At 41.7% G+C, this 27,924-nt stretch overlaps 3 protein-coding genes across 4 annotated transcripts; 2 read left to right on the forward strand and 1 right to left on the reverse strand.

Annotated features, from left to right (window-relative positions):
* The first annotated feature begins 16,924 nt into the window (after window positions 1-16,924).
* On the forward strand, window positions 16,925-23,188 carry nfe2l3 (nfe2 like bZIP transcription factor 3). The gene is made up of 5 exons (XM_056415042.1): window positions 16,925-17,783; window positions 19,546-19,626; window positions 20,194-20,307; window positions 20,410-20,872; window positions 20,976-23,188. The coding sequence occupies exons 1-5, from the start codon at window positions 17,268-17,270 to the stop codon at window positions 21,743-21,745; spliced, it is 1,944 nt and encodes a 647-aa protein (XP_056271017.1). The 5' UTR covers window positions 16,925-17,267; the 3' UTR covers window positions 21,746-23,188.
* Window positions 23,189-23,461: 273 nt separating this feature from the next.
* Window positions 23,462-26,033, forward strand: cbx3a (chromobox homolog 3a (HP1 gamma homolog, Drosophila)). 2 transcript variants are annotated; one of them, XM_056415045.1, is made up of 6 exons: window positions 23,463-23,570; window positions 23,646-23,711; window positions 24,435-24,588; window positions 24,790-24,946; window positions 25,062-25,156; window positions 25,410-26,033. In XM_056415045.1, coding segments are annotated over exons 2-6 (534 nt in total). In that variant the 5' UTR covers window positions 23,463-23,570; window positions 23,646-23,710; the 3' UTR covers window positions 25,537-26,033. The 2 variants fall into 2 exon arrangements, with proteins under 2 accessions (XP_056271030.1, XP_056271020.1); XM_056415055.1 differs by lacking the exon at window positions 23,646-23,711 and having other exon boundaries at window positions 23,462-23,570.
* A 748-nt stretch (window positions 26,034-26,781) lies between these two features.
* LOC130198105 (E3 SUMO-protein ligase ZBED1-like) lies at window positions 26,782-27,924 on the reverse strand. Its single transcript, XM_056421194.1, has 2 exons — window positions 27,605-27,924; window positions 26,782-27,442 (listed from the first exon to the last, which is right to left on the reverse strand). The coding sequence occupies exons 1-2, from the start codon at window positions 27,922-27,924 to the stop codon at window positions 26,782-26,784; spliced, it is 981 nt and encodes a 326-aa protein (XP_056277169.1).

The following is a 27,924-nucleotide window of genomic DNA, read 5'->3' on the forward strand; positions in this document are numbered from 1 at the left end:
AGGCAAAGACCTGCTTTATTCCCGCTTCCAGATGATTTCAATACTTAAAAATAACGCTGGATTTTCTGTAGTTTCCCTATAGGTTGAATGTTTTTGCAGTAGTTCAAGCCCCCTCAATGGGTGCTATGGAATGTGTTATTTTATGGCTTTGAGTTTCGGTCTGCCAGGGTGTTGATGTTTGACTTGGATTGATGCGAAATATACGGATACAAATTTCCATCTCTTCGACATTGCACAGGCATGGAGAAATGTGGAAAATGAAACAGATCTGCAGTTTACAGTCGAGCTGACATTCTCGAGCTCCACAGCGTTTGTCCGTCAAACCGGGGGGCTCCTGTCAGTCAAAAGGTCAACCTCTGACCACGTCCTGTCCCGCCTCTTGTTATCATTCAGTCCACTTAAGGTAGTTAGAGCATAGCCTTTCATTTCAACAATTCTGTTTTCCATTCCGCAGAGCAATTGATGTTATCGTTTTGATTAAAATCACTCCTCAAATATTTGGCTCGAATGGCTGACAGAGAATAATGAGGCCTGTTCCAGAAAAAAGTCCAGCCAAGATAAAGTGCAGAGTGCAGTCTTTTGCAGTTTGAGCATTTTGAAGATAGAAATAATTACAACTAAATACTCACGTAAAAGTTTCCTTCTGTTTCATTTCTTCAGATTTCCGAGATATTGCCTGCAGGCTTTTCTTTTGGCATGCGAGCTGAACAGGTCTGAATGACCTCCACCACAAAACTAAATGCTGACCTATCTTTGGATCAACACCATGATTGTTCATCAGATGATATTTTAGGTGTTTTGGGTGTCTTTTTGTTTTTACTCTAATCAGTCTTTCTCTGCATCTCTTTTTTGTGGGTTATGTAAGAGTATCAATGTGTGTTTGGAGTTCAAAGGAAACACAGGATAAACAAGCAGACTCAAAGAACCATAGAAGGCCCGGTTTAGATTGAGTCTGCCTTGGTTTATTTGTCTATGTCCCTGAGATAAACATCACAGCAACAATTCGACAAGAAAAACGAACCTGCTAGAGGAGGAACGCTGGCATTGGTGAGCACTGAGCAGAAAGCACTCACACATGTATGTGTGTACATGCTCAGATGTAAAAGGGCACCCAAAAAAAAACACACACACACTCTCTTTATTTTACACACACATTCCTTCATGCCCTCCCCGGGCCCTGCCATGAAGAGACCTCTGTAAGAGCTGTCAGTCAATGCCGGTCACCATGGAAGTGACTCAAGCTCGTTACAAAGGCCCTTAAGAGTTTCTCACATGGCAAAGGGAAGTCACACAGAGAAAAACAACAAAGAAAAAGACAGCGACAGACAAGGAGAGACTCACCGGGAGACACATCAACGCTCCCGAGGAACAGATATTGACTGACTGAGCGAGTGAGACGCTACGCAGATGAAGATGGATTGAAAGGACGTGATGGACAAATGAGACAGAAACATATTGAGATGAAGAGGTTGGGAGGCAGAGTTGAAGTTGAGAAAAAGATGGAGAAAGAGACAGAATGGGGAGACAGATTTTCTACCATTGCTAGCCTCGTTAAACAAGGCTGGAAACCCCTTCACTAACACACACATACATATGAATATATATATAAATACTGAAACACACAAATGTATGCGCTGTATAAACCAAAGTTTACAAGCTGTTTCTGTATATTTCGGGGGTGGAAGGCCAGAGAGGGTGGTGATGCTTGACTGAGGTGGCAAAAAAGCCAGAGGGAGCGTGGGACAGTGGGTCAAGAGGTGAGGGGTCAACGGGTGCAAAGGGGGCTGGGGCAATGGGCCTGTGGCTACGGGGTCAGATGGCTGTGTGGGCCGCGGGCAGAGTGCCAGGCTGAAAAGCACTTGGGTGGGCTTACTGTGGATCCGATGAGGGGGCATGGAATGGAGGGTGGAGTCCCAGATGGTAAGGGTGGAGAAACTCACTGAAATATTTCCTTAAATCAACTGCAGAAAAATAACCCACCCATGTATGTAAAAAAGAGTCTTCAGAATTGGTCAATGCAAAAGTCTGGGTCTTGAGGACAGGAGAAGAGAAGAGTACACAGGAGTTCATGGCTAGTACTCCCTCTCTACCTCTCAAACGCACACACACACTCACACACAGACACACACACAGGCGACGGAATCCTTCCCACAACCCTGTGCCTATTTTGACTCCACTTTAAACCACTTTCCACTCCAGTTTTGACTAGGAGACAGAGGTGAGAGGCAGTCAAGCTGTTGCTTAAGACTCAGTGACACACGGTGATAGAAAACAGCACAGAGCAGTGACAGACAGGGTGAAAGGGAGAAAGAGAGGGGAGGAGGAGAGACAGTGAAAAAAGACAGAGGCTTTCGACGGAAGAGAAAGATACCCGCATAGAAAGGAAGAAAGAAAGAAAGAAAGAGAGACTTTTTTGAAAGGAGGCTGAGAAGATGTGAGAGAGCCAAAGCGAGGAAGATGAAGGTGGAGGCCAAGAAGAAGGAGAAAGAGCAGAGAGCAGTGCCCGAAAAAGAGAAAAAGAGAAAGAGAGTTAAAGAGATTACTTTCAGGTTCATAGACGCTCTTTCTGGCTGCTTACTGGCTGTCACTCAGTGCCTGGCTCCGAAGGGGAGGGACGGCTGGCTCTCATTGGTGTCTTTCACCTGTCAATCGGCCTGACAGGCGGACCACAGGGCCCCATGTTGTGGTGCGGAAACTGTCTGTCAGCCACGCAGCAGCTGCACATGACATCATCCAAGATCAGGTTTGGATACATACACAAACTGTGTGTGTGTGACAAAGAACATACACGTTAAACTATGGAAATGAGATACCATGAACACCTTTTGCCGCCCAACAGCACACACGTGTACATCAGGGTGCTCGACTGCACTCCCTGTGGATTGCACCTCACGGCCTCGCCGATCCTCTGGCTGTCCTTACCGAAAGCCCTCGTTACTGGCAGGACAACAGGCGACATCTGCACACCAGGCAACTCAAAACACAAAAACACTCACGCACACACAGACACACAAGCACACACACACACACACAGACACACACATATTTGCACGTACGACAGCTGGACAGTTAGACGGCCAAAGAGGAAAGACAGATTTGTGCATAGATTGTCGCTGTGATTAGCCCCACATACAAATGTAGAGAGGGATAAACCCTGTCTCGCTTACCTACACACGCACCGACACACACACACGCCCCCGCCCCCTCACACACACACACACACACACACACATAGGGCACATAGCTCTCAGATATAGACCGGGCTTGGCAACGAGACAGCACCCATCTGTTTTGAGCTCATTTAACATGGCCACTAAAACAAAGCAGATAAAGGCTCGTCTCGTGAAGAGTGATGAAGTGACTTTCAACTGGAAAACACTTCTGGTTCTTCTCGTGTGCGTTCGATTCACTCTTTATTAGTCCAAGCAGCACAATGGTGTCTTGGTTGGGGCGGCTGCACGTTTCAAGCCAGTGTGACGTGAGCTTCTGTGGAGCACTTGAACTGTGTGGGAGGAACCAGGGTTCGACTGAGAAGTGCACAATAGATTAGTGTTCTTCACTGTATTGTAATACAGTTTATTGGCAAGAAGTTGACACTATGAGTCGTATCATATTAAAAGTCGTTTTAGTCATGGCTGTGTAAGCCTTCAGTTAAGATTATTGTCAAAGTTATGATCAATGACAGCTTTGACAATGATCATCACAACATGTGATCTACAATATGTATACAGTGGCGTAAAGTAACTAAATACAATTATTCATGTACTGTGCTTAATTGCAATTGAGGTTGATTTATTGCTACTTTATACCTCTTTTTAATTTTTCGGAAATGGAAACATTGTACTTTTTATTCCATTATGACACAGCTATAGTTATACATGATCGATTTGATCACTTTCTAAGATACATTATATTGTCATGTAACGACCCAAAAGTATGTTATGCTTTGAAAATGAGTCCGACCTCAACTAACCACAAAGTACAACACGTAGGACTGCTTACTTCAATGCATACATGCATTACATCAATAATATGGCCCTGACTGTGGCTATGACTTTTGATACATTATGTTTATTTTTGTACATTTACTTGTAATGTCTTTTTGCTAAATGGTATTTCAATTTTTTCTATTATGATGTATAACTTCAAAGTCAATGATCTGAGTACCTCTTCAACCACTGATTATATTGATTAAACAATGGTGGACTAAGTATGTTCACTTTAATGTTGTACATTTTGGAGGAACTGGTACAATATGTTATACTTTACACTTCTACTTTGCAAATATTGTACTTTTTTCTCCACGTGAGATGTGATATGCAGATATAGTGTAATGAACTTTGATGAAAATGTACATACATATTATATACTATATCATTGTTATAAATTAAATTGCCCAACAGTATAATAATAGCTTCACATTAACCAGCTACAAAAGTGAAGTTCTGGATGAATATATCAATATTACTGATCCAAAATGTTATATACAATAATATCTCACAGAGATCATTTTAGCTTTTGATACTTTGAATACATCTGCTGATAATAAATCGACGTTAACATTTTGAAAGGCGGATTTATCGTGGAGTATTTCACATTGACATGATGGTTATTTTACTACAGAAAAGGATGGTAATAATTAACTTCCTCCACTCCTCAAATCAGGTACCAGTGTTGTTATTATTCTATATGCCATGAGATAAAACATGTACAGACAAATGTCTCACATGAGTGTTCCTGCAGACCGACACTACACGTGCAAACATACGCAGCAGATGGGGACATGGGAACTGTTGAACCATATCGCTGTGACAGCTATTATGACGGATGACGGTATCATCTTCGGGAGGAAATCCCTCTCTCTCCTCACTTCTTCTGCTTCTGAGGTCTGATTACTCACCAGCTTGTCTCTGATTTTCTGTATTGGGGTCAAAAGGCGACATTTCAAAGGTTGCCGGAGAAAAGCAAAAATCTTTAGTGCACATACGTTAAGCAACACAGATTAAAAGATTTGTGCAGAATGTGCACTCAGTGTATCTGTCTTTTGATATTTTGTTCTCGTAATTTTATTAGATGGACATTTGGACTTGCGTACATTTTTGTCCTATTTATTTATGCTGGTAATTACAGAGGAAAAAATGTTTATTGTCTTTGGATAACCCCATTGATCTTTAGTTTACACCAATCAAACACAGGCATGCAGACATCCTTTGTAGAAAATGGGCAGCTCTGCTGAATGTCCTCTCCTCGGTCTGTGATGTGTTGCCTGCTGACAGTTCCGTGCATTGGCGAAAGCAACCAGGAGGCTGTTCAGACACCATGACAGTCCACAGATTCTTTGGATTCTTTGGATGCCTCGCATGGACGCTTCGAGGGTTCAGGCTCGTTGCCTGGACACTGTTGCTAACAGTTATATCTCATTCGGATCACATGAGGTTGCTCCTCGCAAAAGAACGTCCTGCTATTCACATGATGTTATACTGTATATAGGGTGGGTTACTGATATTATCTCTGAATTGTATGTCTTGATGTCTGAGCTGAATGCGATCAAGCCGATGACTGTAAATCTGTGCTCTTATGGCACTGACCTTTGGAGAAATAAAAATGATATACGGCATGGACAAAACCAGCGATTTCTCGTAATAACTGCTGAGTGGGAATGTTCCACCGCAGATACACGTTGAGAGCAGCGAGCCTTTTGTACAACTTTCTCTGTTCCTTTCTTCTTCTTCTCGCTCCTTCTTTTGACCTCATCTGTTTTTCATCCCTGGTTCTGCAGCTTAAAGCAATGTTGTTATTCCAGATGGTTTGGTGCTATATGGAGAACAGACAAGAGGAATACTTCATTGAAAATATGAAAATATGTCAGCATGCGGATATCATTATGGCAGCCTATGTCATTTAAGGGCCCCTAAAATTACCTCCAGGCCTCATGGAGAAAAATAATAAGTGTGTGTGTGTGTGTGTGCATGCATGAAGGCACATATATGCCTCTGCATCTGTACAGAACTCAGATGTGCAGATTTCAAACACATGTCTGCCTGTTTCTCAGAAACCTTGATAGCAAATCATATCTAGCGCTAACCCAATTAGCTTTACATCTGGCTCAGAGGTCGAGAAAAACCTGCGACAATGAAGAGACAAATGGAAAAAAAGAGCAAAAGGCACAAGTCAAACGGAGACACACAGTCTCGAAGGAAGAAATGAAGTGCAAGAGCAACATATACACGTTCCTCTTTTGCTCCCAGTATTATATCACTCAGATTGGTGGAGGGGAGCCATTCTCCGTGGAGCTCAGTCTCTCCCCAAATCTGCCTCCGGTGGGTCCTGAAGGTGCCCCTTTGCCAAATGAGCAGCGTAAAGCGTGCCCCAAGGCATGGTCCAAAACGACACCCAAACAGCAAAGCTGTCAGCCCATGAGCCAATACACTAAAACATGAGTGCAGCCGAACCGTTGGGTTTTATAGCCTACACCTCCCAGTCACAAGCCCTCTAATGCCCCATTTAACAAGCTGAAAATCCTCCATTTATTCCCCTTCCATCTCCCTTTAGGAGCTCCTCCATTACCATTCACAAACAAAGGCGGGCTGAAATACACGGCGTGGAGACTAATGCTTACGTGCTAACGTAAAGAGTGTTAATGCATGTTGAGAGGTGAGGGAATAGATGCCGCTACGTGTTTGCACGTGTGCATGTTTTTCATTTGCGCATTCGGTACGCATGCAACAGTGTTTTAACTACAGGTTTAGCCTCAGCAGGGAGAAATGCTTTTCATATAGCAGTTACATCCTCAATGGACACTAAAACTACAAAGATACTAATGACACCGTTTAAGCATTTTCTCTCTCCCGGCTGGGTACTTTTTATTGCATGTCATTCACCACTTTGAACAAATTCATGATATTGGGCTAAATAAAATTGACTTGACTTAAGGTGCCGATGCACACGTTGTGTGAGTGGATTGCAGCATAAGGGGAGGGAACTAAAAGAAGAAGAAGAACAGGGAAGAAAAGTGATAGCGCCGTGGGGTCAGACAATTCGGGGGAGGATAGGGGTCACTCTCTCTGCTCTCCCATCATGAACACAGCAGATTGGAGAAAGTCTTCATCAGCGTTACACTCCACCAGTCACAGTCCTGTGAAACCAGCACCGTGTCGCCAGTACACACACACACACCTCCTCTCACTTCAACAATGCTGTCACTCATGGAGGGCGAAGAGACACAGGGAGAGCTCCATCATGGGTATTAGCCATGGGGATCAGTTGCTTTAAACAAGAGAGGAGGGGTGTGCTTTTGCAGCCTCTCATTTTACAACTGCAGACAAATGCCTTTGAAGTTTTGTTTCTATTTGTTGGATGCATTTCCTGTTCAAATTGATTTGTGAAGAAAACCATGTAGCAGGACAAATACTCTGGATTGCCTGCTTGTAGAATTACCTTCTCGTTTTTCATCCATTTAGATCCTTTCCAGGTATTTATCATAATTTAGTTTAATTTTCATCTGAGATTTCATCACTTACTATTGAAGTGGTGTGTTCTTTACACTTAATTTAATTTTACAACACATTCTGTGGGGCCCGTTTACCATGTCTGGGAAAAGAAATGAAATCAATGTTGAATGCACGACACAACATAGCAATGATATACTTGTATTATGCTGATCTGGCTGGCTGAGTGGTTATATTTTCAAATTAGGTTTTGTTTCTTTGTTTCATGGCTATTTTTCGACCCTAAAATATACAGGGATTGGAAACATGCACACTACAGTGTCTCAGTGTCCTAACGAACCAGTGGTCTTGGAGCAGGGAACATGCTCTGCGAGCCAAATTGTTTTCCCCTCATAACACCATCTGTTTTCTCCTAGTCAACACGGCAAATAAGGGTCATCATCATTCAAATGTGTGCTTGCTTAACGATCTATAAAACCCGGTCATATGAGGTTCTGTGAATTTATCAACACTCAAATGTAACTCACTGTATTGCAAACTCTCCCTTTGAATAAGTGTTAGAAGTGAAGACGTGTGGAATAAAAATTAAACGATGGCGCGAATGGGAGTCGTACATTTGTTATTCCCAGAGACATGTGGACATTTTTGAATTCCTTCACAATTTTTTAAGGATGAGCAGCAACCCGAAAGCACAGAGCGGATTAGCCACACTGATCTTCCACCAATACACCTCCAAACTATTTTTTTGACCCTGTGTTTATAGCTTTGGGAGGACATGTTTATGTTCGACGACGTGACAGGACTAGAATTCTCAAGAGTGCTGTGATGTGGACAGGAAACTCTGAATCTCTCTCCCTCACAAACATCGTACACATTTTCCCTCTCCTCACCCAGTGCTCTAAAACAACAACTTTGACACGATCTGCGCCAGGTTGCCGGTAACTCGAGAGCAGCCTGCTCGAACACGGAGCGCTGAGGAATCCTGTTGCTGTGAAAGAGGTGCAGTCAAGGAACCAGTCCACACTGAGGCGGGTAGACATCGATGGGTTGGATGGTATAGGGGGCCTACGCAGGACCCACTGGGCCTCGGCCCCTGGTGAGATAGACACGGGCCATCTGGATAGGGTAGCGGCCACAGAGGCCGGTGTTTTTGCCGCAGAAAAGTAGAGCATTCACCACATGTCCTTTCCAGTCGAGATGGAGCGGACTGGGATCTTTGGTGGTAGTGGGAACGTATAGTACAAGTAGTACACACAAGAAATCCTTCTCCCTTCTTATGGTCACAGAAGTGCAGTCAGGCCTCTGTAAACATCTGTCAGCCATTGCCTCCCTCGCCCACCCCTCCTCCCCCAGACCACAGCAATTCAGCGTGCCCTTTGACCTTCGACTGAAGAAAGAGCAACTGTGACTTTCTGCCAAAAACTAGCAAAGAGTTCAATCCTTTGACAACTACCTCAAGAGGGGAGAAAGATTTAACTGCGTGTCTGATTACGGATAAATCAGTCTTATCATAACAGCAAATACTTGTTTGGCTTCGGGTTCACAGTCCCGGAAAGAGGACTTTAGAGAGCACAGCTGTACGTTAGTGATTACCAGAGAATGTGGCAAAGTGGAAACCCCTCCGGTTGTTTTGCCTTTTCAAAGGTTCTTCACACTTAAATACTTGAACAAATGTTCAATAGTATAACATAAGAGATATATTAACCTGAAATACTAGCGGTTAATGACTTCTAATTGCATATGACATAAAAGAAATTCAAGCTCTTGCATTTAATAGACGGACTATCTTTAATTAATGCAATATTTTGGTTTTCTTTCCTGTTTAGTTAACTAGTCACTTCAACAAATAAGATGTGTCGGAGCTTTGGATAGTCGAGGCTCTGATCTACCGTAGTCTCACCCAATCTGCCTCCAAAAGGATCCAGACCAGCCCCACAGACCCCTGGACACAGACCAGAGCCCTCATCAGCTCTCCCACTCCTGCCTCTCTCTGGGGCCTCAGGTTTCCCCTCCATCTCTCTCGCCCTCTCTGCTTCCAGCAGCCCCCACAAGCCTCCCTCCCCACATCAATTACAGCCAATCCCCCGTAGTGCCGGCCCCTCCCTCTGTGACCCAAAGGGTTACCGATTCAGCGAGGTCAGAGGTCGTTCTCCCCACTTCTACCCCAGGCATCTCTCAGAAGTCTCTGCATGTGAAACCCTACGGCCCTGCACGACATTCACCGAGCCAGGGGACATATAAGGGTCCCCCTGTTCTCGTCAACAATGGTGTGTTCCAAACATTACCCCTAAATATATTTGGTATATGCAATTTTGCGTTTGTTAATTACGTTACCACTCAGAAGTTGTTCCATATTGTTCTCACTTTGTTAAGTTATATTGCAACCGTACTTGCACTTTTTTCCTCTTTTACCCAAAAAGAATCTCCAATGCAATGCTATTGATAGTCTATCACTATTTTGGGGGGATTTTACTGTCGTTTTTTGTTGATAGCATGGTGAAAATACGTGTTCTTACTTGGTCACATGCAGTGTGTTTTGTAGATCGATAAATAAAATCACAATGAAGAACAACTGAGAGAACGAATGTCACTGAAAGACATCTCAGTTTTACCGTCTTACACAAGGATCTAAACTTACTGAACCTACTGTATCAATCACACCATAAGAATATGAATATGATAATATGAATTTTAAAAGTCAGCTCATGGCCATGAAAATCAATCGCTAATGGGATAGAAGGGGTTACTCACACATCAGTTTCCTGGAAGATACTGGAATATCATCCGTACCTTGCTGAGAAAAAGTGCCAGTACAATCAATTGTATATTTTACATTCATATTCTCGTGAGAGGAACGCAAATTATCTTCACTACTAAATGTACCGTCCTTGTGGCAATTTCCGAACACTCTAATCTCTTTAAATGTATCATTAATGTTGCCAAACATACAGAAGCAGGATAATTGCTTTTGAAATCAATTCCACTGATTTTGTGGTAAATCTCCTCGTGAACGGCCAACAATGAAAGGATGTAACACACAATCAAGCTGGTTGAGAAGCAAGTCGATGAGCGGGGTCATTTCGTTGACCACGGTGTTTTGACGTGGACCTCGGCCTCGCCGAGCAGAACTGTATTTCTGTCATAGTACCCAGACCTTGCAGTGTCAATACCAGACACATTATCTCTAATGGGAGAGTCTGAGGGTGGAGGGAAGAGGAGACAGGGAGCGAGAGAGAGAGAGAGAGAGAGACACACACACACGGAGAGTGAAGAAGGACGGTATCTCTATTGATTAACTGGAAGAGGACCTCCACTCCACCCTCTCCTGTCCAGACATATGTGGTAATAAGGACCACTCTTCTTTTCTGCCGTCCCCCCATCTCCTCCTCTTCTCCCCTCACCCTACTAGAAAGCCTTTTAATCAGCTCCTGTGGGAATACATGGATATGATATGGGAGAAAAAGGGAGGGTAAGCGAGACGGAGGAGAAGGAGATAGGTTGAAGGGAGTCCATGAGTGAAGCAGACACAATACCTACAGAAACAGAGTGGGTACAGGGAGAAAACGGCTTGGTAGGCCTGAAAAATAACATATCCCATATGCTTAAATGCACAAACATATTTAAGTCCCTCCACTTTCTTCCTTAAAGTTACACATAAGGATATTTTTTTACTTATTTGTAGCACTGTGAATGATGGCGTGCACAGTGTGTGCGCCAAGCACATCTGAGTTGATATCGTTCCAAAGCTACCAGGTCACCTCATACAGGATCTGTTTTTCTGCTCGGCCAGGGCCATTTTCCTCTGTTTATGTAGGGCCTTTCTGTTTTCTTTTCCAAGTCTAAGGCTGCCAATCTCTGCGAGCCAGACCAACTTTATCAAGGCGTCCATCTCAGTCCCTGACATCAAATCCACGACTACTTCTTTTCACTTGCGGAAAATAAGGTTTGAAAAGAAAATCTGTCAGCGCCTCGCCCCATTGCTGGCCCCTCTGCCTCTTGGACTCTTGAGAGATGGTGAGAGAAAGGGAAGCCGGGAGGAGAAAGTGAGGAAAGCTCAGAACAAATAGGTGGTTGAAGCTTTGATATTTTTATTTTGAGTGAGATGTTACTAACCATAATTAGATCTCCATTCGGTTAAAGAGCAAAGGGCCTTGTGGGGCTGCAACATTTCAATTAGTGAACAGGTCCAATACCTAAGACTCCAGTTGAATTGGAGTAACCTACAGGTCGGTCCTTTTCATTCACAAAGCTTGGGCGATAGCGCCTCTTGGTGGCCAGTACTGAATTAGCATTGTTTGGGGCAAAACAATTGCTTTGCAACATTTTAAAATGTTGTGTCTTATATGGCTTCGTGTAGTAATACAAACACCTGTCCTATATTAGTTTCAATAAAAGATGGATTACATGCTGCTGGAATAAAGAGGAGAGCCTGCTAACTAGACTAACACAAAGCAGTCACTTGCTTGCAGAGCAGTGGGACACATAATGCAGACGAGGTCAGTCTGCCCAGTCCATCAGCATTAAAACAAAACCTGTATTCTAAAGCGAAAAGGCCTTGCAAATAGCAATGTATTTTCATTATTACAACCCAATTTGCAGAGAGCCAGCCCGATATAAAATTGCTTCCATATGCCTCCGCTGCGGGGCGCCACACAGTCTGTCAGAGCAGCCATCATACGTTTTATGAGGATTTAAGCTCTGTGATTGGCTGATGCGGGGCGCGGAGATTTAGCGTCAACCCAATAGGAAGTCCTCGTTGGGATTCTTTTGTTTGATTGGCTAAACGCGGACGTCAATCAAGCAGCCACAGGGTCTGGAGGCAGAGAGCCGCCAGTCTGTTGTTTTGCTCTCTGGAGGACGGAGCTCTGCTGGGTGAGCCCGTCCAGTCCCACACACCCACACCGACACACACACTACCATTCGATCACTGGTACAATTTACACCTGATGGGTTAACATTATTACAATTACCCAAACAAAAATTATACGTACATATATATATTTTACAGTTCAAAATGTAGTTCAGATAATTAAGATATAAATTAAATAGATTTTAAATTAATTTCTGTAAACCTTTATCATTATGGTTGGCTCCTATTTACAAAAAGTATATTGATTGACCAAGCAATTAGAAACAAGTACATATTTAGTATTTAAAATGTTGTATTATAATAACACTGATTGTTATATAGTAATTGGTGTTGGAAATTATAAAATTGTCAATTAAAAAAAAGAAGCAAATTTGCTTTTTACATGAGCATGATAACAAAATGAAGTATACTCTTAAATTAATTGTAAACTATTGATACAATATTAGAAGAACATATTTCTACTGGCTTATTTTTTAAAGAAATAAAACATATATATATATATAATATTATAATATTGAGGGAATATCAATCCTGCAAAGTCCAATAGAACTAGATTTACAGTACTTAACCTTTTTCTTTTCCTTTGCTAATTGAATCATCTCATCTAACCTGCAACCAATACACATTTAGATGATTTCACTGTGGAGCTTATCCATCATTGAGTTCATGCTTAACATTTATATTTCTCACCCACATTTTATGAAGAGCGAAACTAAGTAAATGTCCAAATGTCTGATAATAAATAGTCAAATTAATAAATACAATTAGGTTGTTATATGAAGCAGTTTATTTTGCCCTCGCCATTGCCGTACATCTGATTTGAGCACAGTGCATAAATATAACTTTCAAAGCGAGTTTAAATTTGAATTCCCATGCTAAGAAATAATAATAATAACGACAAAATAGTCCCAAGGAAGTCACCTCGATTTCCCTCAGATTTCCCATGAGTCTTTGCAGGACCCAAAACATATGCGCAGGCGCACTATCTCCCCTACGTCATGTATAATTCCACCAATCAGCGTCCTCCTCAGAGGAGCATGTCGGGGTGATTTAAGAGCTCTCCCCTAATAAATCTGTCAGAACTTCACAAAGTTGATTTACATGTGTTTCACATCGTTATGAAAATACTCGTGGATTAATCAATGACTGCACGCAGGAGCTAGATCAATTGGAGTAGATTACTCTTCATATATTTTTTAAAGCGACGCGATTTGGAGCGTTTAGACTGGATTTGTTGTGCCACCAAGTCAAATCTGTAACGCTCACACTTGACGAGGCGATCCGCAAATATCATTTTGTAATTTTTTGTGTGTGCAAAACTGATGCAGCGCGTAAAGAGCTCAGGGCGCTATCTTAAAGAACATTTCCGTCGGCGATGGACTTAATGTTTTTTTTTAAATTGCCTAACTCTCAGGCGACAGTTTCTCGTTTACATTATTGCAGTTGGCCTCTAACAATGCTGCAGTTGCATCCTAAATGGCACGCGTGCCTTGTCTGCACTAGACTTGTGCTGGGAGACTCCAGGGTGACATATTTGTGTGTTCATCTTGTTGTGTTGAACTGTGTTATAATCGCTCACCATTGCTCCCATCATTTAATATGACTTTCCAGACTTCTCGTACGATGTTGTGGCATGTCAAAGTTGGAGCAAGCTATTTCCAAAAGGATTACTTACTGTGAATTGTCTTTGCTTAAAACAACTCAACTACAGCTACTCAGAGGTAATTACCTATATCAGTGCAGTAGAGACCAGGAGAAAGTGTTGTATCCATTTGTACTTTAACAGCTTAATCATTGAATACTGTGACGTAATGCCAGTGTCCTGATATCATGTTTATAGTCCACGTGTGCTGTTTACTTCAATTAGTAAATTAAAGCAGCCTACTCATAAGTCTTAATCGTTGTATTGTTGTGTTATCATTTAACAAATAACTCTTCAGACTATTCAAAGGAACGAAAGACTAACTCACACGCACACGCACACGCACACAATACACATGTTAATGTGCTAATGGTTGCATTGTTTACATTGAGTAACCTAAACATATGTTCAATTAATGTGACCATTGTCCGACAGCAGGGGTCGCAAATGGTTCATGTCACAGACACTCTCCAAAGTCCAGCCCTGTGACTTGGAGCCTGAAGTCAGTCCTGTTTCCACTGGCAATTTATTCCAAAATGTATATGAACATAAAATCACAGAAGTAGCCCACAGCAAATGACACACAGTGTGGAGGAAGGTATCTATAAATACGTTTACCTACACTTACTGACTTACTTACTTACAATGTACTACCATTAAAGTAATACTTTTATTTAAAACTATTATTAGATAAGATTAAATTAAATATACAAAACCGTTAGACAACCAAATGAAGTTGAGCATCCAACCAACAGTGCAAAAAGCAGTGAAGCATAGTGCAATGTTTATATTGGATAATATGTATATGATAAACAATAAGGGGTGGATACAAATATGGTGAGATATATACAGTATAAACATGTGCAGATGTTACAGAAGATAAAACATTATTATATATATAGACATATATAGTTCAGGTGTAAGTACAAGTATTGCTAGTTGTGAGCCACAGAATAGCGTGAGGTATGAGCTATAGATCATATATACATTCTTAACACATATGAATACCCTATAGGTCAGATGTATGGACATTATATATGTGAGATTATATGAAGAAGACATCCTGGCGTATGTGCATTGTGTAAGTCAGTGAGCAGAGACTGTGTGCAAATGTTCAACCACAGGAGGAAGCTGTGGTGGGGGTCTGGAATGGAAGGAGAAAAAACAAGTGAAACCAAGAAGGTGTGTGTGAAAAGTTTTCATTTGGTATAATGAGTACTTATACTTGTGATATTTAAATGAAACTTTCTGCCACAACTTGAGCAAAACAAGACGTTTAGCGTTTTAGTTTGACTTAGGATATGATGGCTTCTTCCACCACTGGATATACACTAGTACATCTAGTTTTCTAGTATGTATTTAGATATTTTCTTTCACAATAAATGTTTTTGAAATGTGAAATCAGAGTCTGTTTTTAATTGTGTCCATCTTCTGGTTTTGTTTTATTGATTTAACTCAAGTTTGTCACCACTTAAGCTTTTATAAACTTTTGATAACTAACAGAAAATGCATGTTTTTTTATGGACAGACAAGAACTCGGGATGTTTGAGGTTGTCATGCATTGGTATTATGAAATAATCTCTTTCAATATTGCCTTGAAAATGGCACAATGTATGCCTGAGATCTTGGAGAACAGGCTGAGCTCCTCCAACACAATGATGTTAGATAACCTTTATCATTCGTTTTGGACACATAGTTATTGTATGAATTATGATTGTAAAGCTTAAATGTAAACAAACATGGCACAAATAAATATATCATATTGAGCTTTCCATTTTATCTCAAGATCATTGTGTGTCTCTATTGCAGTATGGGCATTAGGGGAAATGAGCATGGATAGTATAGTATGTGAACAATTAAGGGAGTTATTTTAAATGAATATGCTTATGTGCATTTCAAATTAAAGTTCTTATTATGCAATACAATTCAGATTAAATGGACAACATCCTTGACTACGAAACCACTGACCAGAGACAGACCTTGAAACATCCAAATGGTGGATTCAAGGCCAAGGATAAGATTACCTCATTACATCATCAACATCATCATGTTGATTAGAAAGGGACTAACCTTTCAGCTCAAATGAAATAACTTGTGTGCTCAATCTAACAGTTTGTTCTATTTTAGGGCTATGATTGTGAAATGTAAACCCAAAATTATACTTTTGACGGTTAGAATTCCAGATGTCTCCCCTCTGTCACTATTGATTTCAATATAATAGTGCTAGAGATTTTGTATTTGATTTTGCAAGAAAAAGTAGCAACAACACAATATAAAATATAATCCTGCATTCAATATTTGTAGATGCTGTATCAGAAAAATGGACTGAATGTATATATATATATATGTGTGTGTGTATATCTTTAATCCATAACAATGCATAGTATTCCATGAACTGACCCTTTCTTAAATTGTTTACTGAATGTACGCTTTATATTTCCCACCAAGTATGAACTGATTTGTTTTTAGTCCAGAGAGTAAGTCTGTTGTCGAATATAAAAGTCCACTGTTGGCTTTCCCCTTTGTTTGGGGGTTCAAGTTAAAGACAGCAGAGATGAACTAGTTGAAATTGTAATTCAGCCGATTACCAGTAGGCCAAACATATAGCAAATGCAGGTCGGTCGGACAAACGTCCCGGAAATAGAATTTAACTATGTTCCTGAGAGAATCCTCAGAGATCATTGAACTGTTGGAAATATGAAATGAAAACGACAAGGGGCAATATTAGATCTTTTTCTGAAGCGAAATCCGCATAGTTTCTGCTATTATTTCTGTGAAAACATGTGTTGTTGTAAGTGAGGTGGGGGCTGCGATAGCTAACAACTGTCCCCCTCTCTCATTGGTCAAATTACAAGTGACATTCTTTTCGTCCAATGACAATCGGTTCCGGAGAGCGCTTTGGTCCAATCTGCATGAGCTATGCAAATCCTAAAGCGACGTTTCCCCAGTAGCAGCACGCCACACAGTGACAGCGGTTAGCTCTTCAGATGTTTCATTTTCTATTGAATTAGCAACGCCAGGAAGGATTTGATTGCCAAGTGTCGCCGACGAGCAACTGCCGGACAAACGTGTTCGTTATGTTTGCGCCAACAGGTTCCAATTAACCGGTGATTAAACTGATGGCTAACTGCTAACAGCTAGCTAACTAGCGCTCCTATCTCACGATTTCGCCGGCACAGGCGGACCTCTTTGTCTGACAGGGGAAGGCGTGCTCTTTTGTTAGGCTTTTCCCTTTGTCCACTCGCGAAAGAGGAACTATTTGGGTCAGTATTTCACCGTTATCTGCAGGCCTAAAAGCATTTAGAAAATGCAAATCGCGAAAAAGTACTTCTCAGAAGGCCTGATACAGTTAACGATCTTACTCAGTTTGATTGGAGTTCGTGTGGATATCGACAGCTACTTGAGCGGCTATTATACGCCTCTGATAGAGATTAACTTGGGTCCTAGCTTAGGCTACACCCAGACACCCTTTCATAATTTAAGAGACACTCTTGACGGATATAGTGTGCACCCAAAATGTCCCGAATTGGACGATTTCTTTGCGAGTCGCCGGCTGCTCGACGAGGTGAGGACCCTCGGCTCGCGGCGCTTCCCCACACAGTTGAACGCATGGCTCGTGCACCAAGTCTCCGCCACTGACAAGGCTGACTGTGGGCCTTCGACCAGCAACAACACCTCCACCAGCTCGGGGTTAGAGAAGCCCAGGGACGAAGCCAGGGATGATAGTGAACACCTGCCCGGCAGCGGCCAAGAGGGCTGCCAAACCACCCATGAACTCGGACAAAGGCCTTGTAGCACTGGAGCTTGCGCGTTTCTTAAAGAGGCAAGTGTGTGTGTGTGAAATGTACCGGAGAGTTCGACGTACTTCTCAGACTGCTGTCGAAGCTAACGCTATGTGATCGAGCTTGTTGTCTCTCCAGCGAAAGTAAAGTGTGTTGACAGACATCCCCAGTTAGCTGACCAGCTAATGCTAGCCACTGCCTAACCCTTAGCACGAACCCATGTTGTACAACGATGGGTGCACATCCAACCAGTAAGCTGTTGTGTTGTGGCCTTTTTCTGAAGCACCAGGAAACGAGACGCACACGAAATGAAATGATCTGTTGACAAAACTTGATCTGTTCAGTCACTTTTACTTTGGTATGTCTCTTCCTGTCCTGGGTCACACATTACAATTCAATCTTTATGTTCTATCCTAGTTTGATTTCCCCATGGTGATTTGATAACTCTGTCTAAAGAATACCTAACCGGCCCAGTTAAACAGGTAATTTGTAACCAAATGCAGCCGAACATTGGTACAGTATTGGGTTAACTGTCTTCTGCACCTGTCACTCTTCACAATGGGACCTAAGCCATGTGTGAATAGTCGGGACGGTATTAACTTCACAGATAAGACCCTCATAAAACCAGTGTGTTGGGTGACCACACAGAAACTACTATTTGCCGAAAGGTTCCCCCACTTGTCATTATTGTTAATAAAAACATTGAAAATAATTTCCAGTATTAACAAATTTCTAATGTGTTTCAGATGTTGTATTAACTGTCAACTGTAATCTGTGACTGCCATTATATTCCTACCAGCAATCCAGTTTCTCTAGCTCAGGGTAGAAACAGCTGCTTTGTGAATGTTATGTCCTGAGGGCAGTTGATGTCGCCAATTGTGTAACTATATCCCTTTTCTTCAGACTCAACCACCAGCTGTGGGCCTTGAGAGGTTTAGACCCACACCCTGTTTGCTTACACAAAAGTGGTGGTCCATACTTGAACACTACCCCCTCCCAGGGTTCTTGTTTGCATGGATAATGAGATGTTGACACATCTTTTATTTTTTACCCACTCTTTTGGCAAATAAGTAGTAGCTTGGCTGCATGTATGGTAAGATGTTGTATTTTTTGGCTTTACAATGCTTCAAAGGAGAGGACTACAGTGGTGCTATTTGAAAACACCAATACCTATCTACATTCAATGGGCCATTCGGAGCTGGAACAGCTACTCCAGTAGAAGTCGACGAGTTTAAACGGAGCTCGGCTGTCATATTTTTTTTCCTCCAGCATTAAGTAAAAACTAACTCAGTAGTCTTTCTCTCTTTTAGAATGGGTAAGGATTCACCCCCTGTTATTACTTGGGCACAGAAAATAATTATTGTCTGTTGATATATATCAAGTATATTGTGTCTGTGGCCGACTGCTGCTGCCTCGCTTGACATGCTGTACTTCGTCTATTAGGAGTGTCTTACAACGTCTAACAGGGTTGGATAATCTCTGAGAGGAGTTAGCTTAACCGTTAGTATAATAAAAAGAATCCTAAGCCCCACTTCAGTAGAGAAATACAGCTGCTAATGCATTTCTAACATGTGTCGTTAAAGATTGACCACAGTTGATAGGACGATGAAAGGAGTTTGTGTTCATGTAGTCTGTACAGTTGGTCTCTGGTCCCTTCGTTGATGCTACAACCGCTAATAACATGCATTTTATCTGTTTATCTGTATGTTGGTTAACAAATACAATATTTTTCTCTTTAACCTTTGACTGTCCTGATCCCCAATTATGTTATCCCTTTTTCCTCCATCTGCCATTCTCTACCAGGAGGATGATGTTAGAGTTAAAGAGGAGGAAGAACCTGCCGCGCTCACTCAGTTGGCTCACAGTTCCACACTGGAACAAGAGGTATAATCGTTTTTGTTGTTGTTGTAGTTTCTTTCATTTGTCACTGTATCCTGTTAAAAATGTGGACATTGCAAGATTTGCTTTTAAAAGTTCCAGTTCACTGAAACACAGCGATGTTGTTTTTCTTGTCGTGCACAATAATATTTTTGTCAGTCTGTGACAACACGCAAGTCACACTTGAATAAGACTTACAGTCACAGTGTTAAAAATGATCGTGTCCTATTTTTAACCGTAAATGTATGCGCTCACATGACTCAAATTGCTGCTGTGGTTGAACAGTGTAACATTATGGGATGTTGAAGCACAATAATTATTCAACGTCTTACAGGGAAAGTTGACGATCCTAATAATCTTTACAGCAAGCTTTTTCAAGAGGATTTAACAGCATAAATTGGAGATTTCAACAGTTTTTCTCTTTCATTTTGTGTTTTATTCACATATACCGTACTGTGGTATGATGTTGAACTCTGACACAAATACTTTAATTCACATTGGAGACATAGCATAACCATACCAATTACTGTGTCGGTGCTTTATTCTATGTATTTGCTATTTTGCATATTTCAGAGTCTTCTTGAAGGCATCACTGCACTGTCTAATCCAGCCCGCCATCAGCCTCCTACCATTGATATTGAACAGCACTGGAGCAATTTACTCTCTCTTTCTGTTACTGACCTTGACGTAAGTTTGGTCTTGTAATGAGTGATATGTTGCAGAGTTTTTTTTCGTTTTTTTCTAAATTGCTAAGAGTTAAATCGGCTAAAATGTGCGTCTCATATTTAGGACTTGGACTCCCTTGTTACCGAGCATCTGTCAGACCTGGACACAGATATCCCCAGCGCCATAAGCCAGGATGTCAGTTTGCATGATGCAATGGTGACCAGAGCGTTTGGTGTGGCGACTGAAAGAGCTGAGTCCAGGCCCGTCGCCCAACAGCAAAGAACCCTCTTTCGACTGGAATCCACAGGCTCCTCGCACTCGGACCCGTCCCCAGGGATGGCAGTGGGCCTGGCCGCTCTCCCGTTTGCTTCAGTATGTAACTTAACTGGAAATGTGTCATCGCATAGTGCATTGGGTGGCTGTCTGGACGAGGCGGTGTTTGACCAGATCAATCAGCTCGCTTTGGAAGGCCTGGACACCCAGCTGATGGGCTCTCTGGAGAGCATAAACCCACAGGTCCTCGAGGACTTGGACTCTGACTCGGGTCTCTCCTTGGAGAGCAGCTCTGGAGGTCCAGTCTCCCCAGGTTGGTTCAAACTATTCCATGTCTTTACTGCCATGGCTTATTCGGTCAAGAAACTGTCTGTTTTTTAAATACTAATGCATCAATTAACTCCTCACTCGTCCAGGCTCATCCGAGATGTCGTCGTCATCCAGCTCGTACTGTGAGGATGAGTGTGGAGCTACAGGCTACAGCAGCGAGGTGGATTCAGTCCCCTCAAAAGGCATCACGGACTACAACACAACGTGGTCACCCGTTGATCTGAGTGAGAGTGTGTGGCATGACCACAGCTACTCCTCTCCTGCTTTCTTCAACCATCCGTCCGTAACACTGCCTCACAAAGGTATCAAAGAGGAGCCTCTCAGCGATGATGAGGGTTCAAGGTTTGACGACAGGGATCTGAGTCGCGATGAGCTGCGCGCCCGTAGCATGTGCATCCCCTTCTCTGTCCTACAGATTGTCAACATGCCTGTGGAGGAGTTCCTAGAGGTCCTTGAAGGCCACGGCTTCACCCCCGACCAGGTGACCCTCCTGAGGGATATTCGCAGACGGGGAAAGAACAAACTGGCAGCGCAAAACTGCCGGAAGCGCAAACTAGATGCCATCACAGGGCTGCAGGAGGAGGTGGAAAGGTTGCAGGCCCAGAGAGGCCGGCTACTGAAGGAGAAACAGCTCACAGCCAAGACAATGGGTGCTGTGGGCCAGCAGATAAAGCAGCTGACTAGAGATGTCCTGGCCCGGCTGAGAGATAGTTCAGGACGGCCCCTGAACCCAGATAGATTCACCCTGCAGTGCGGGGCTAATGGGAGGGTAGTAGTGCAGCCTGTAAGGCGGCCTGTTGTTGCCACATCAACAGGCAACAAAACAGACAAGAGGAAGAAGGACAAAAAGCAATGATGCCGTTGTGCCAGCTGAGACATGACCTTTTAGATTTTTGGACTTGCTTGCCTGACTCTGGTTTTGGGATCTCCTCTTTTGCTTGTGTGTATGTGCGTGCGTGTGTATGTGTGTATGGATTCACCGCTGTTGGGAGCCTAAATCTGCAAACGCCGCAAAAAGAAAAGACACTCGGAGCAGAAATAATACAAAAATCTCTGTAAATAAATGTTCTCATGCGGGGGAAAAAAAATGTAGCTTACACACTGGACATTTTATGCTTTGTGAAGATGGACAAGGCACCCTGGGCAGTTTAAGGGATCAGCTAAGCTGCCAGCAATGCTCCCAGTCTTGTGCCTGTTAACAACCAGACATGCCTAGAGTCAACATGGCCAGCAGTGTGACCCTTACTGGATAGGGATCTCAGAGGAGGATTCTGTTTGTTTTTGTGTATGTCCGTCTCATGTGATCTTCCCTCTCAATGTATTCACTATAAGGAGGTTGAAGATTGTATTTATTAAAGTTTCTGAGGTTCCTGAAATGCTTACATGCATCATGAGACTGTCAATGGCAGTATCTTTCTTTCATAATGGTAAGTTGATCTCAACGTGGTGAGAATATTGGGACATTGCCTATCTAAAGTTTACAACTTTGTTTTAGATATTTGAGGGCATGTACTGTTCAGTAGAAATTTGTACTGAAATGTTTTCCTTATGTCTTTAGGACAAAATATACCAATGATTCTATTGACAAGGCCTTCATTTGCATTAGATACATGTTTTAGTTATTGTGAGTGCACATCATAACTATTTTATTTTTAAGAGGCTACCACTTCATGTTTTTTATTGAGTCATTTGTTTCAAGCATACTTTTTTTCTTAACCCTTTCATTTTAAATACTAAAGAGTTTAGGCAAGATTATATTCTACCTCACCTCTTGGTTTATGTTATAGATTTAAGTTTTTAAAAAAAAATTCCTTTTTAGGGGGACTTAAATGCACTCATTGACTACAAATTCGTCATTATGAAAATGGACCTAAACCATCCAATTTCTGAAAAAAAGTTTTTAAAAAATACAATCACCAACTCTATTAAATAAGGTTGTCATTTGGCTTTTGCTTTTTATATACTTGAGATTATCTGAGAATTTAAATAAGTATTTAGTAAAAGTTGCCACCTTATTCATTGGCATTTATCTTTATACAGTCAGATGAGTGAGAAACAAGCATAAAGTAATAGTGTAACTCATGACTAATTTTTTTTCATTGTCCCTCAATCTTTTATTTAATTATCTGGTTTGACCAAGAGTTTACTTTTCTGTTTGTTAAAATGTCATGTTTTGGGGGCAAATGTTTTTGATTGCATGGTGATTGTTGACTGTTGATAGTATGATTTTGTTTAGCGAATTTGAGATGCTCTTGCAGATATTGTTCTTTCTGATTTAAAAATGGAAAAAGATAAAACGGCCCGTTTCATTCTTTTGTTACTTCTACTCCCTCTTTGAAAAACGAGCATTTATGGCAGTGTATCCTCGAGCTAAAGTATCTTTTGATGGCAGATTGTAGGCTGCAAGTGTTTGTAGAAAACTTTAGACCGAACACCAATAGTCTTTGAATTGATTCTTCAACCACAACCTGAGAAAGACGTAGGGCTCAAATATAGTAACCTAAGACCAGCGACAAGGCGCTACGATAAAAAAAGCGAAGTGCCTTTACGTTTGCGGCTTCCGTAGAAGACCTACGACTGCTTTAGCTTTTGGCGCCTCCTGCACTGCTGCATACGAGATAAAGGGAAACTGACCGCGTGGTTAGACGACATCACTGAAGCAGCTCCTCTTTATTTTAAAGGTGTGTATGCACAAATAATTCCCTTTAATTGATGTTAATGCAATATTTGGCGTAATTTCTAATCGATTGATCCAGGCAGGCAAACGATAGCTTTCTTTTGCAACTTGGACCTTGTGGCAGGAAACGCAGTTTGCGCAGAAAGTAAGCCACACCGTTACGTTACCTTAACAACTATACTATTTAAGCCTGGCTCCATGAGTACATTGTTGGTATATGCTGAGTGCACTACAGTTTTACGTCTTAGTCTAAGTTAAAATAGTATTAGCTCACAGCTAAGCTAGCGAAAAGTATGCATTTGTGTTTCAGGGTTTTGTTTCATCCTCGGGCCTTTAGCTTCTTTACCGTGGCGAGTTTGGTGTCCTTCGCAATTTGCTTATTGAAAATGCAACGTAACTGATGTGCACTTTTTTTTCTGTATCTGTCTTTGTAATCGATGTATGTTTTGCACACGACGAAGAAAAGTCAAGATTTTTTTCTGAGCCGCCCAGGCCTGAAATCCTCTAACGAGCTAACGTTAGTTAGCACGCAGGCTAACCTACATACCGTTATGTTGCGATTTGGCTACTTTCATATATTCTTTGGACACAACCTGGAAATGACTTGTAATTGAGCATTACTAATATGTATGTGAACCTGTTTATTTCATATAGCTCTATGTTACTGGATACTCTGCGATACTAATAAAGTTTTTACACCGATATGGTTTACGGCCCCTTGTTCTGTGGAGGATTCCGTACTTGTCTACGTTTTTTCTTTCAACTCAAATGTGGATAAGAACAATAGCTCTATACATGTCCATGTGACTTATGATGGCATTACAATATCATTATAAACAATTGAAGTTTTTACACTCCTTGTTTTTAGTGCACAACATGGGCAAGAAGCAGAACACCAAGGGCAAGAAGGATGCAATGGACACACAAGACGAGCCTGAGGAGTTTGTGGTGGAGAAAGTGCTAGACCAACGTATTGCCAATGGAAAAGTAGAATTCTTCTTGAAGTGGAAGGGATTTACAGAGTAAGTTGCCTGGGCCACCTGGCCCCTGCTGAGTTGTAAGGGCTTCCCTGGTATGGGGTTGTGCTCTGCTTTTGTCTGTAGCTACCTCTTTGGTTGTATGCATAAGCTGCTGTTCTGCATGGGAGCTATTTAATATATTGTTTACATCTGGATGGATTTGATAAGGTGTGCAAATGGTAACCCCTCGCCCTTCTTCTTTAGGGCTGACAATACCTGGGAACCAGAGGATAACTTGGACTGTCCAGAGCTAATCTCAGCGTTTTTAGAAGCACAGAAGACCGTTAAGGAGAAGCCTGCTCCTGTGAAGAGGAAGGCATCAACAGATGAGACGGAGACAGAAGCCAAGAAGAAGGATGTGGTGAGTTCACTAACATTTCCCCATGCCTCTCCAAGCCACATTTTTACTTTAGACGGTTCTAAAAATTCATATTGAGTGTCCAATGTAAACATTTACTTTTTGTCACCACTTAAAGCCTGAGAAACCACGTGGCTTCGCGAGAAATCTCGACCCAGAACGGATCATTGGTGCAACAGACAGCAGCGGGGAGTTGATGTTCTTGATGAAATGGTGAGTAGAGAAGAAATGGGACCTCTTTATGTACACAGCTCAAACTGTAATAATTTGTTAACTTAAACAAAATTAAATGTTCCTTTCTTTAAATCTATTTTATTACTAGTGATATACTCTAGCTTTGTTGTATCCCTCACAGATGAAAACAATATACATTGAGCTGAGTAATGCTGTTGTAAAAGACTAACTGGATTATTTGTTAACACGGGTCCACCGTAATGTTTTTTCCCTCGTTTGTCCCCCTTTTTAGGAAAGACTCAGATGAAGCAGATTTGGTCCCAGCCCGCGAGGCCAACACTCGCTGCCCTCAGGTAGTCATCTCCTTCTATGAGGAGAGATTGACATGGCATTCCTGTCCAGAGGATGAGGCTCAGTAGTATTGTCCTGTGGTCCCGGCAGTCCCGAAACACCCTTTTCATCAGGACCGTGTTTTTTTCTCTGGCTTGCCTTTTTAGTTTTAGCCGTCCTAGTTATTTTTTGAAGATGTTCCAGCCCTCTCATTATATGGCTTTCATGGAGAGCTAAGTTGTTGTACATATTAGCTGAATTGATTGTAAGGGAGCAGGTGGTGGTGTTTTGGTGTATAATGAAATAAGTCTTCCGGTATCATACAATGATTAATGTGATGGCAGTTTAGAAAGCATATTCTTTGAAACCCACCACTGTCCGTATTCAAACCTGGTTATATTTTGTAAATTCTAAATGGTACTTTGGTCTGTGACGGTGTCAGCCACCTTGTCTATCAAGCTCCTTTAAGATTCAGCTTTTTGTTTTTTACACTAGTGCTAATGTTTTGTTCTAAAAGTACATTTTGTATACTCTGTCTGTAAATATTATTTGAAGTTCTAATAAAGGTTTTTATGTGACCAAATTCCTCAGCTTATTTGTCATGGTTCCAATTAAAAGTCTAAAATACATATGTAGTTAACTAGACAAATTAGAGCTTGTATATTATAGCAGTGTTCGTAACCCTGGTACAAGGGTTTATGAATTGGATCAGCTTTTTATTTTGTTTTATTTTTACACTATTGTCCATGAACCGGTCCACTTACGATCGCTTTTCTATATTCAATTATAACTGCCTATATATTTTTATATCCCGTAGGAGTATGACATGTTTGACTTCTAACATGGTGTGTGTTTTCCCTTTTCTTTTTTTTGGTTGCCTGCTTATTTCAGGTCAGCGGGTCATAGTCATTAGTGATGGGAATTCCGGCTCTTTTTAGTGAACCGGCTCTTTTGGCTCGGCTCACTAAAAAGAGCCGGCTCTTTCGGCTCCCAAATGGCTCTTCAGATTTTTGGGTGCTTAAATTAATTTATTTCCAACAATAATGTAAAATGATGCACACTATGAATTACTAATGCACTATATCAAATGTTTATTATATAAATACACTTTTATGTACACTCTACAGAGTGACAACAAATAATAATTAGAAAGTGCAAAAACAAACGTTTAACTATTTACAAATGAACTTAACTAACTTTTAACTATTTAAAACTTTTAGCTTTTTAATACTGAACAAATTTAAAGTGAAACATACAGAAGATTACAGAGTCACACAACAAAATATACATTAAAATGTGTAAAACAAAAAGAAAAAAATCAGCAGTTTTGTCCTTCAGTGAAGGTTTGCATTGAGAAAGATCAAGTGCCTCAGCTTTGAGGGGCTGATCCTGTTTCTTCTCTCTGTAATGATCTGCCCTGTTTTGGAGAAGATTCTCTGAGGGACTGACGTTGCTACAATGCATAGTCTCCGTGCCATCACACAAGTAAGGCGTGGGTACACTGAAGCCTTGGTCTCCCACCAGCTCAGTGGGTCTGCACTTCTCTGGAAAAGGGGCTCCTCAAGGTAGGATCTCACTTCCAGAATCGAATCTGCTGAAGGATTCCTTCTTGTAGTGTCGCCACTTGCACGTTCTTCAAAGAACCTCCAAACAGCAGATGCTTGTGGCTCCTCGTGCTCTGCTGCTTCTTCTCCCTCTTGGCCCTCTGGCAGTGAAGTTGGCTGGCCGGACCTTGCTGCTGCTGCAGTTACTCTCTGGAGAGCTTCATCAACCGCTCTGTTATCATGAAAGGCCAGCTTCTTGAATCTTGGGTCAAGAACGGTGGATTCTGAGAGAATAGGGTTATACTCAATTCTGTGGAACTTTCTGTCCATGGATGCACAGAGAGCAGCCACTAACTCTGTCACTTTCCCTGTCGTTACTCTGGTCTGGTGCTCAGCTGTCACTCTCTGCACACCTTTGCAGAGGATTAACATTTTGGAGGCTGTGACATAGCTGAAAAAGAGTAAACAATAAGTGTTAAAATTATGCTTTGTTTTATTTAGCAGTATATATTTTTACTTCTGGTCATGTCTAATTCGCTTTTCATATCAATAATGCAACAACAACAAATAATAATAACAATAATAATCATGTGATAACATTTGTACACTACACCTGTCTGCACTGATCTCCACAGTGACCTGCTCGAATGGCTCCAGAACAGTGCATGCCTCCTGCAGTACCTCCCATTCCTCTTGGCTCAGAGGATCAACTGATGCATTCATAACAGCCAGGGTAGAGATGACTGCATCCTTGGACTGCAGAATCCGTTTTATCATATGAAAGGTGGAGTTCCACCTTGTGACACAGTCTTGTTTGAGCTTCAGCTCAGGCATGCCCATCTGTAGTTGGGTAGATTTGAGCTTGTGTGTGGCTGTTGTGCTCCTGTGGAAAAACTCCACTATCGTCTTCACTTTGTTCACAGTGGGCTTCAT

This window comes from Pseudoliparis swirei, chromosome 1 (assembly GCF_029220125.1).
Source record: "Pseudoliparis swirei isolate HS2019 ecotype Mariana Trench chromosome 1, NWPU_hadal_v1, whole genome shotgun sequence".
In the NCBI taxonomy this organism is placed as follows: domain Eukaryota; kingdom Metazoa; phylum Chordata; class Actinopteri; order Perciformes; family Liparidae; genus Pseudoliparis; species Pseudoliparis swirei.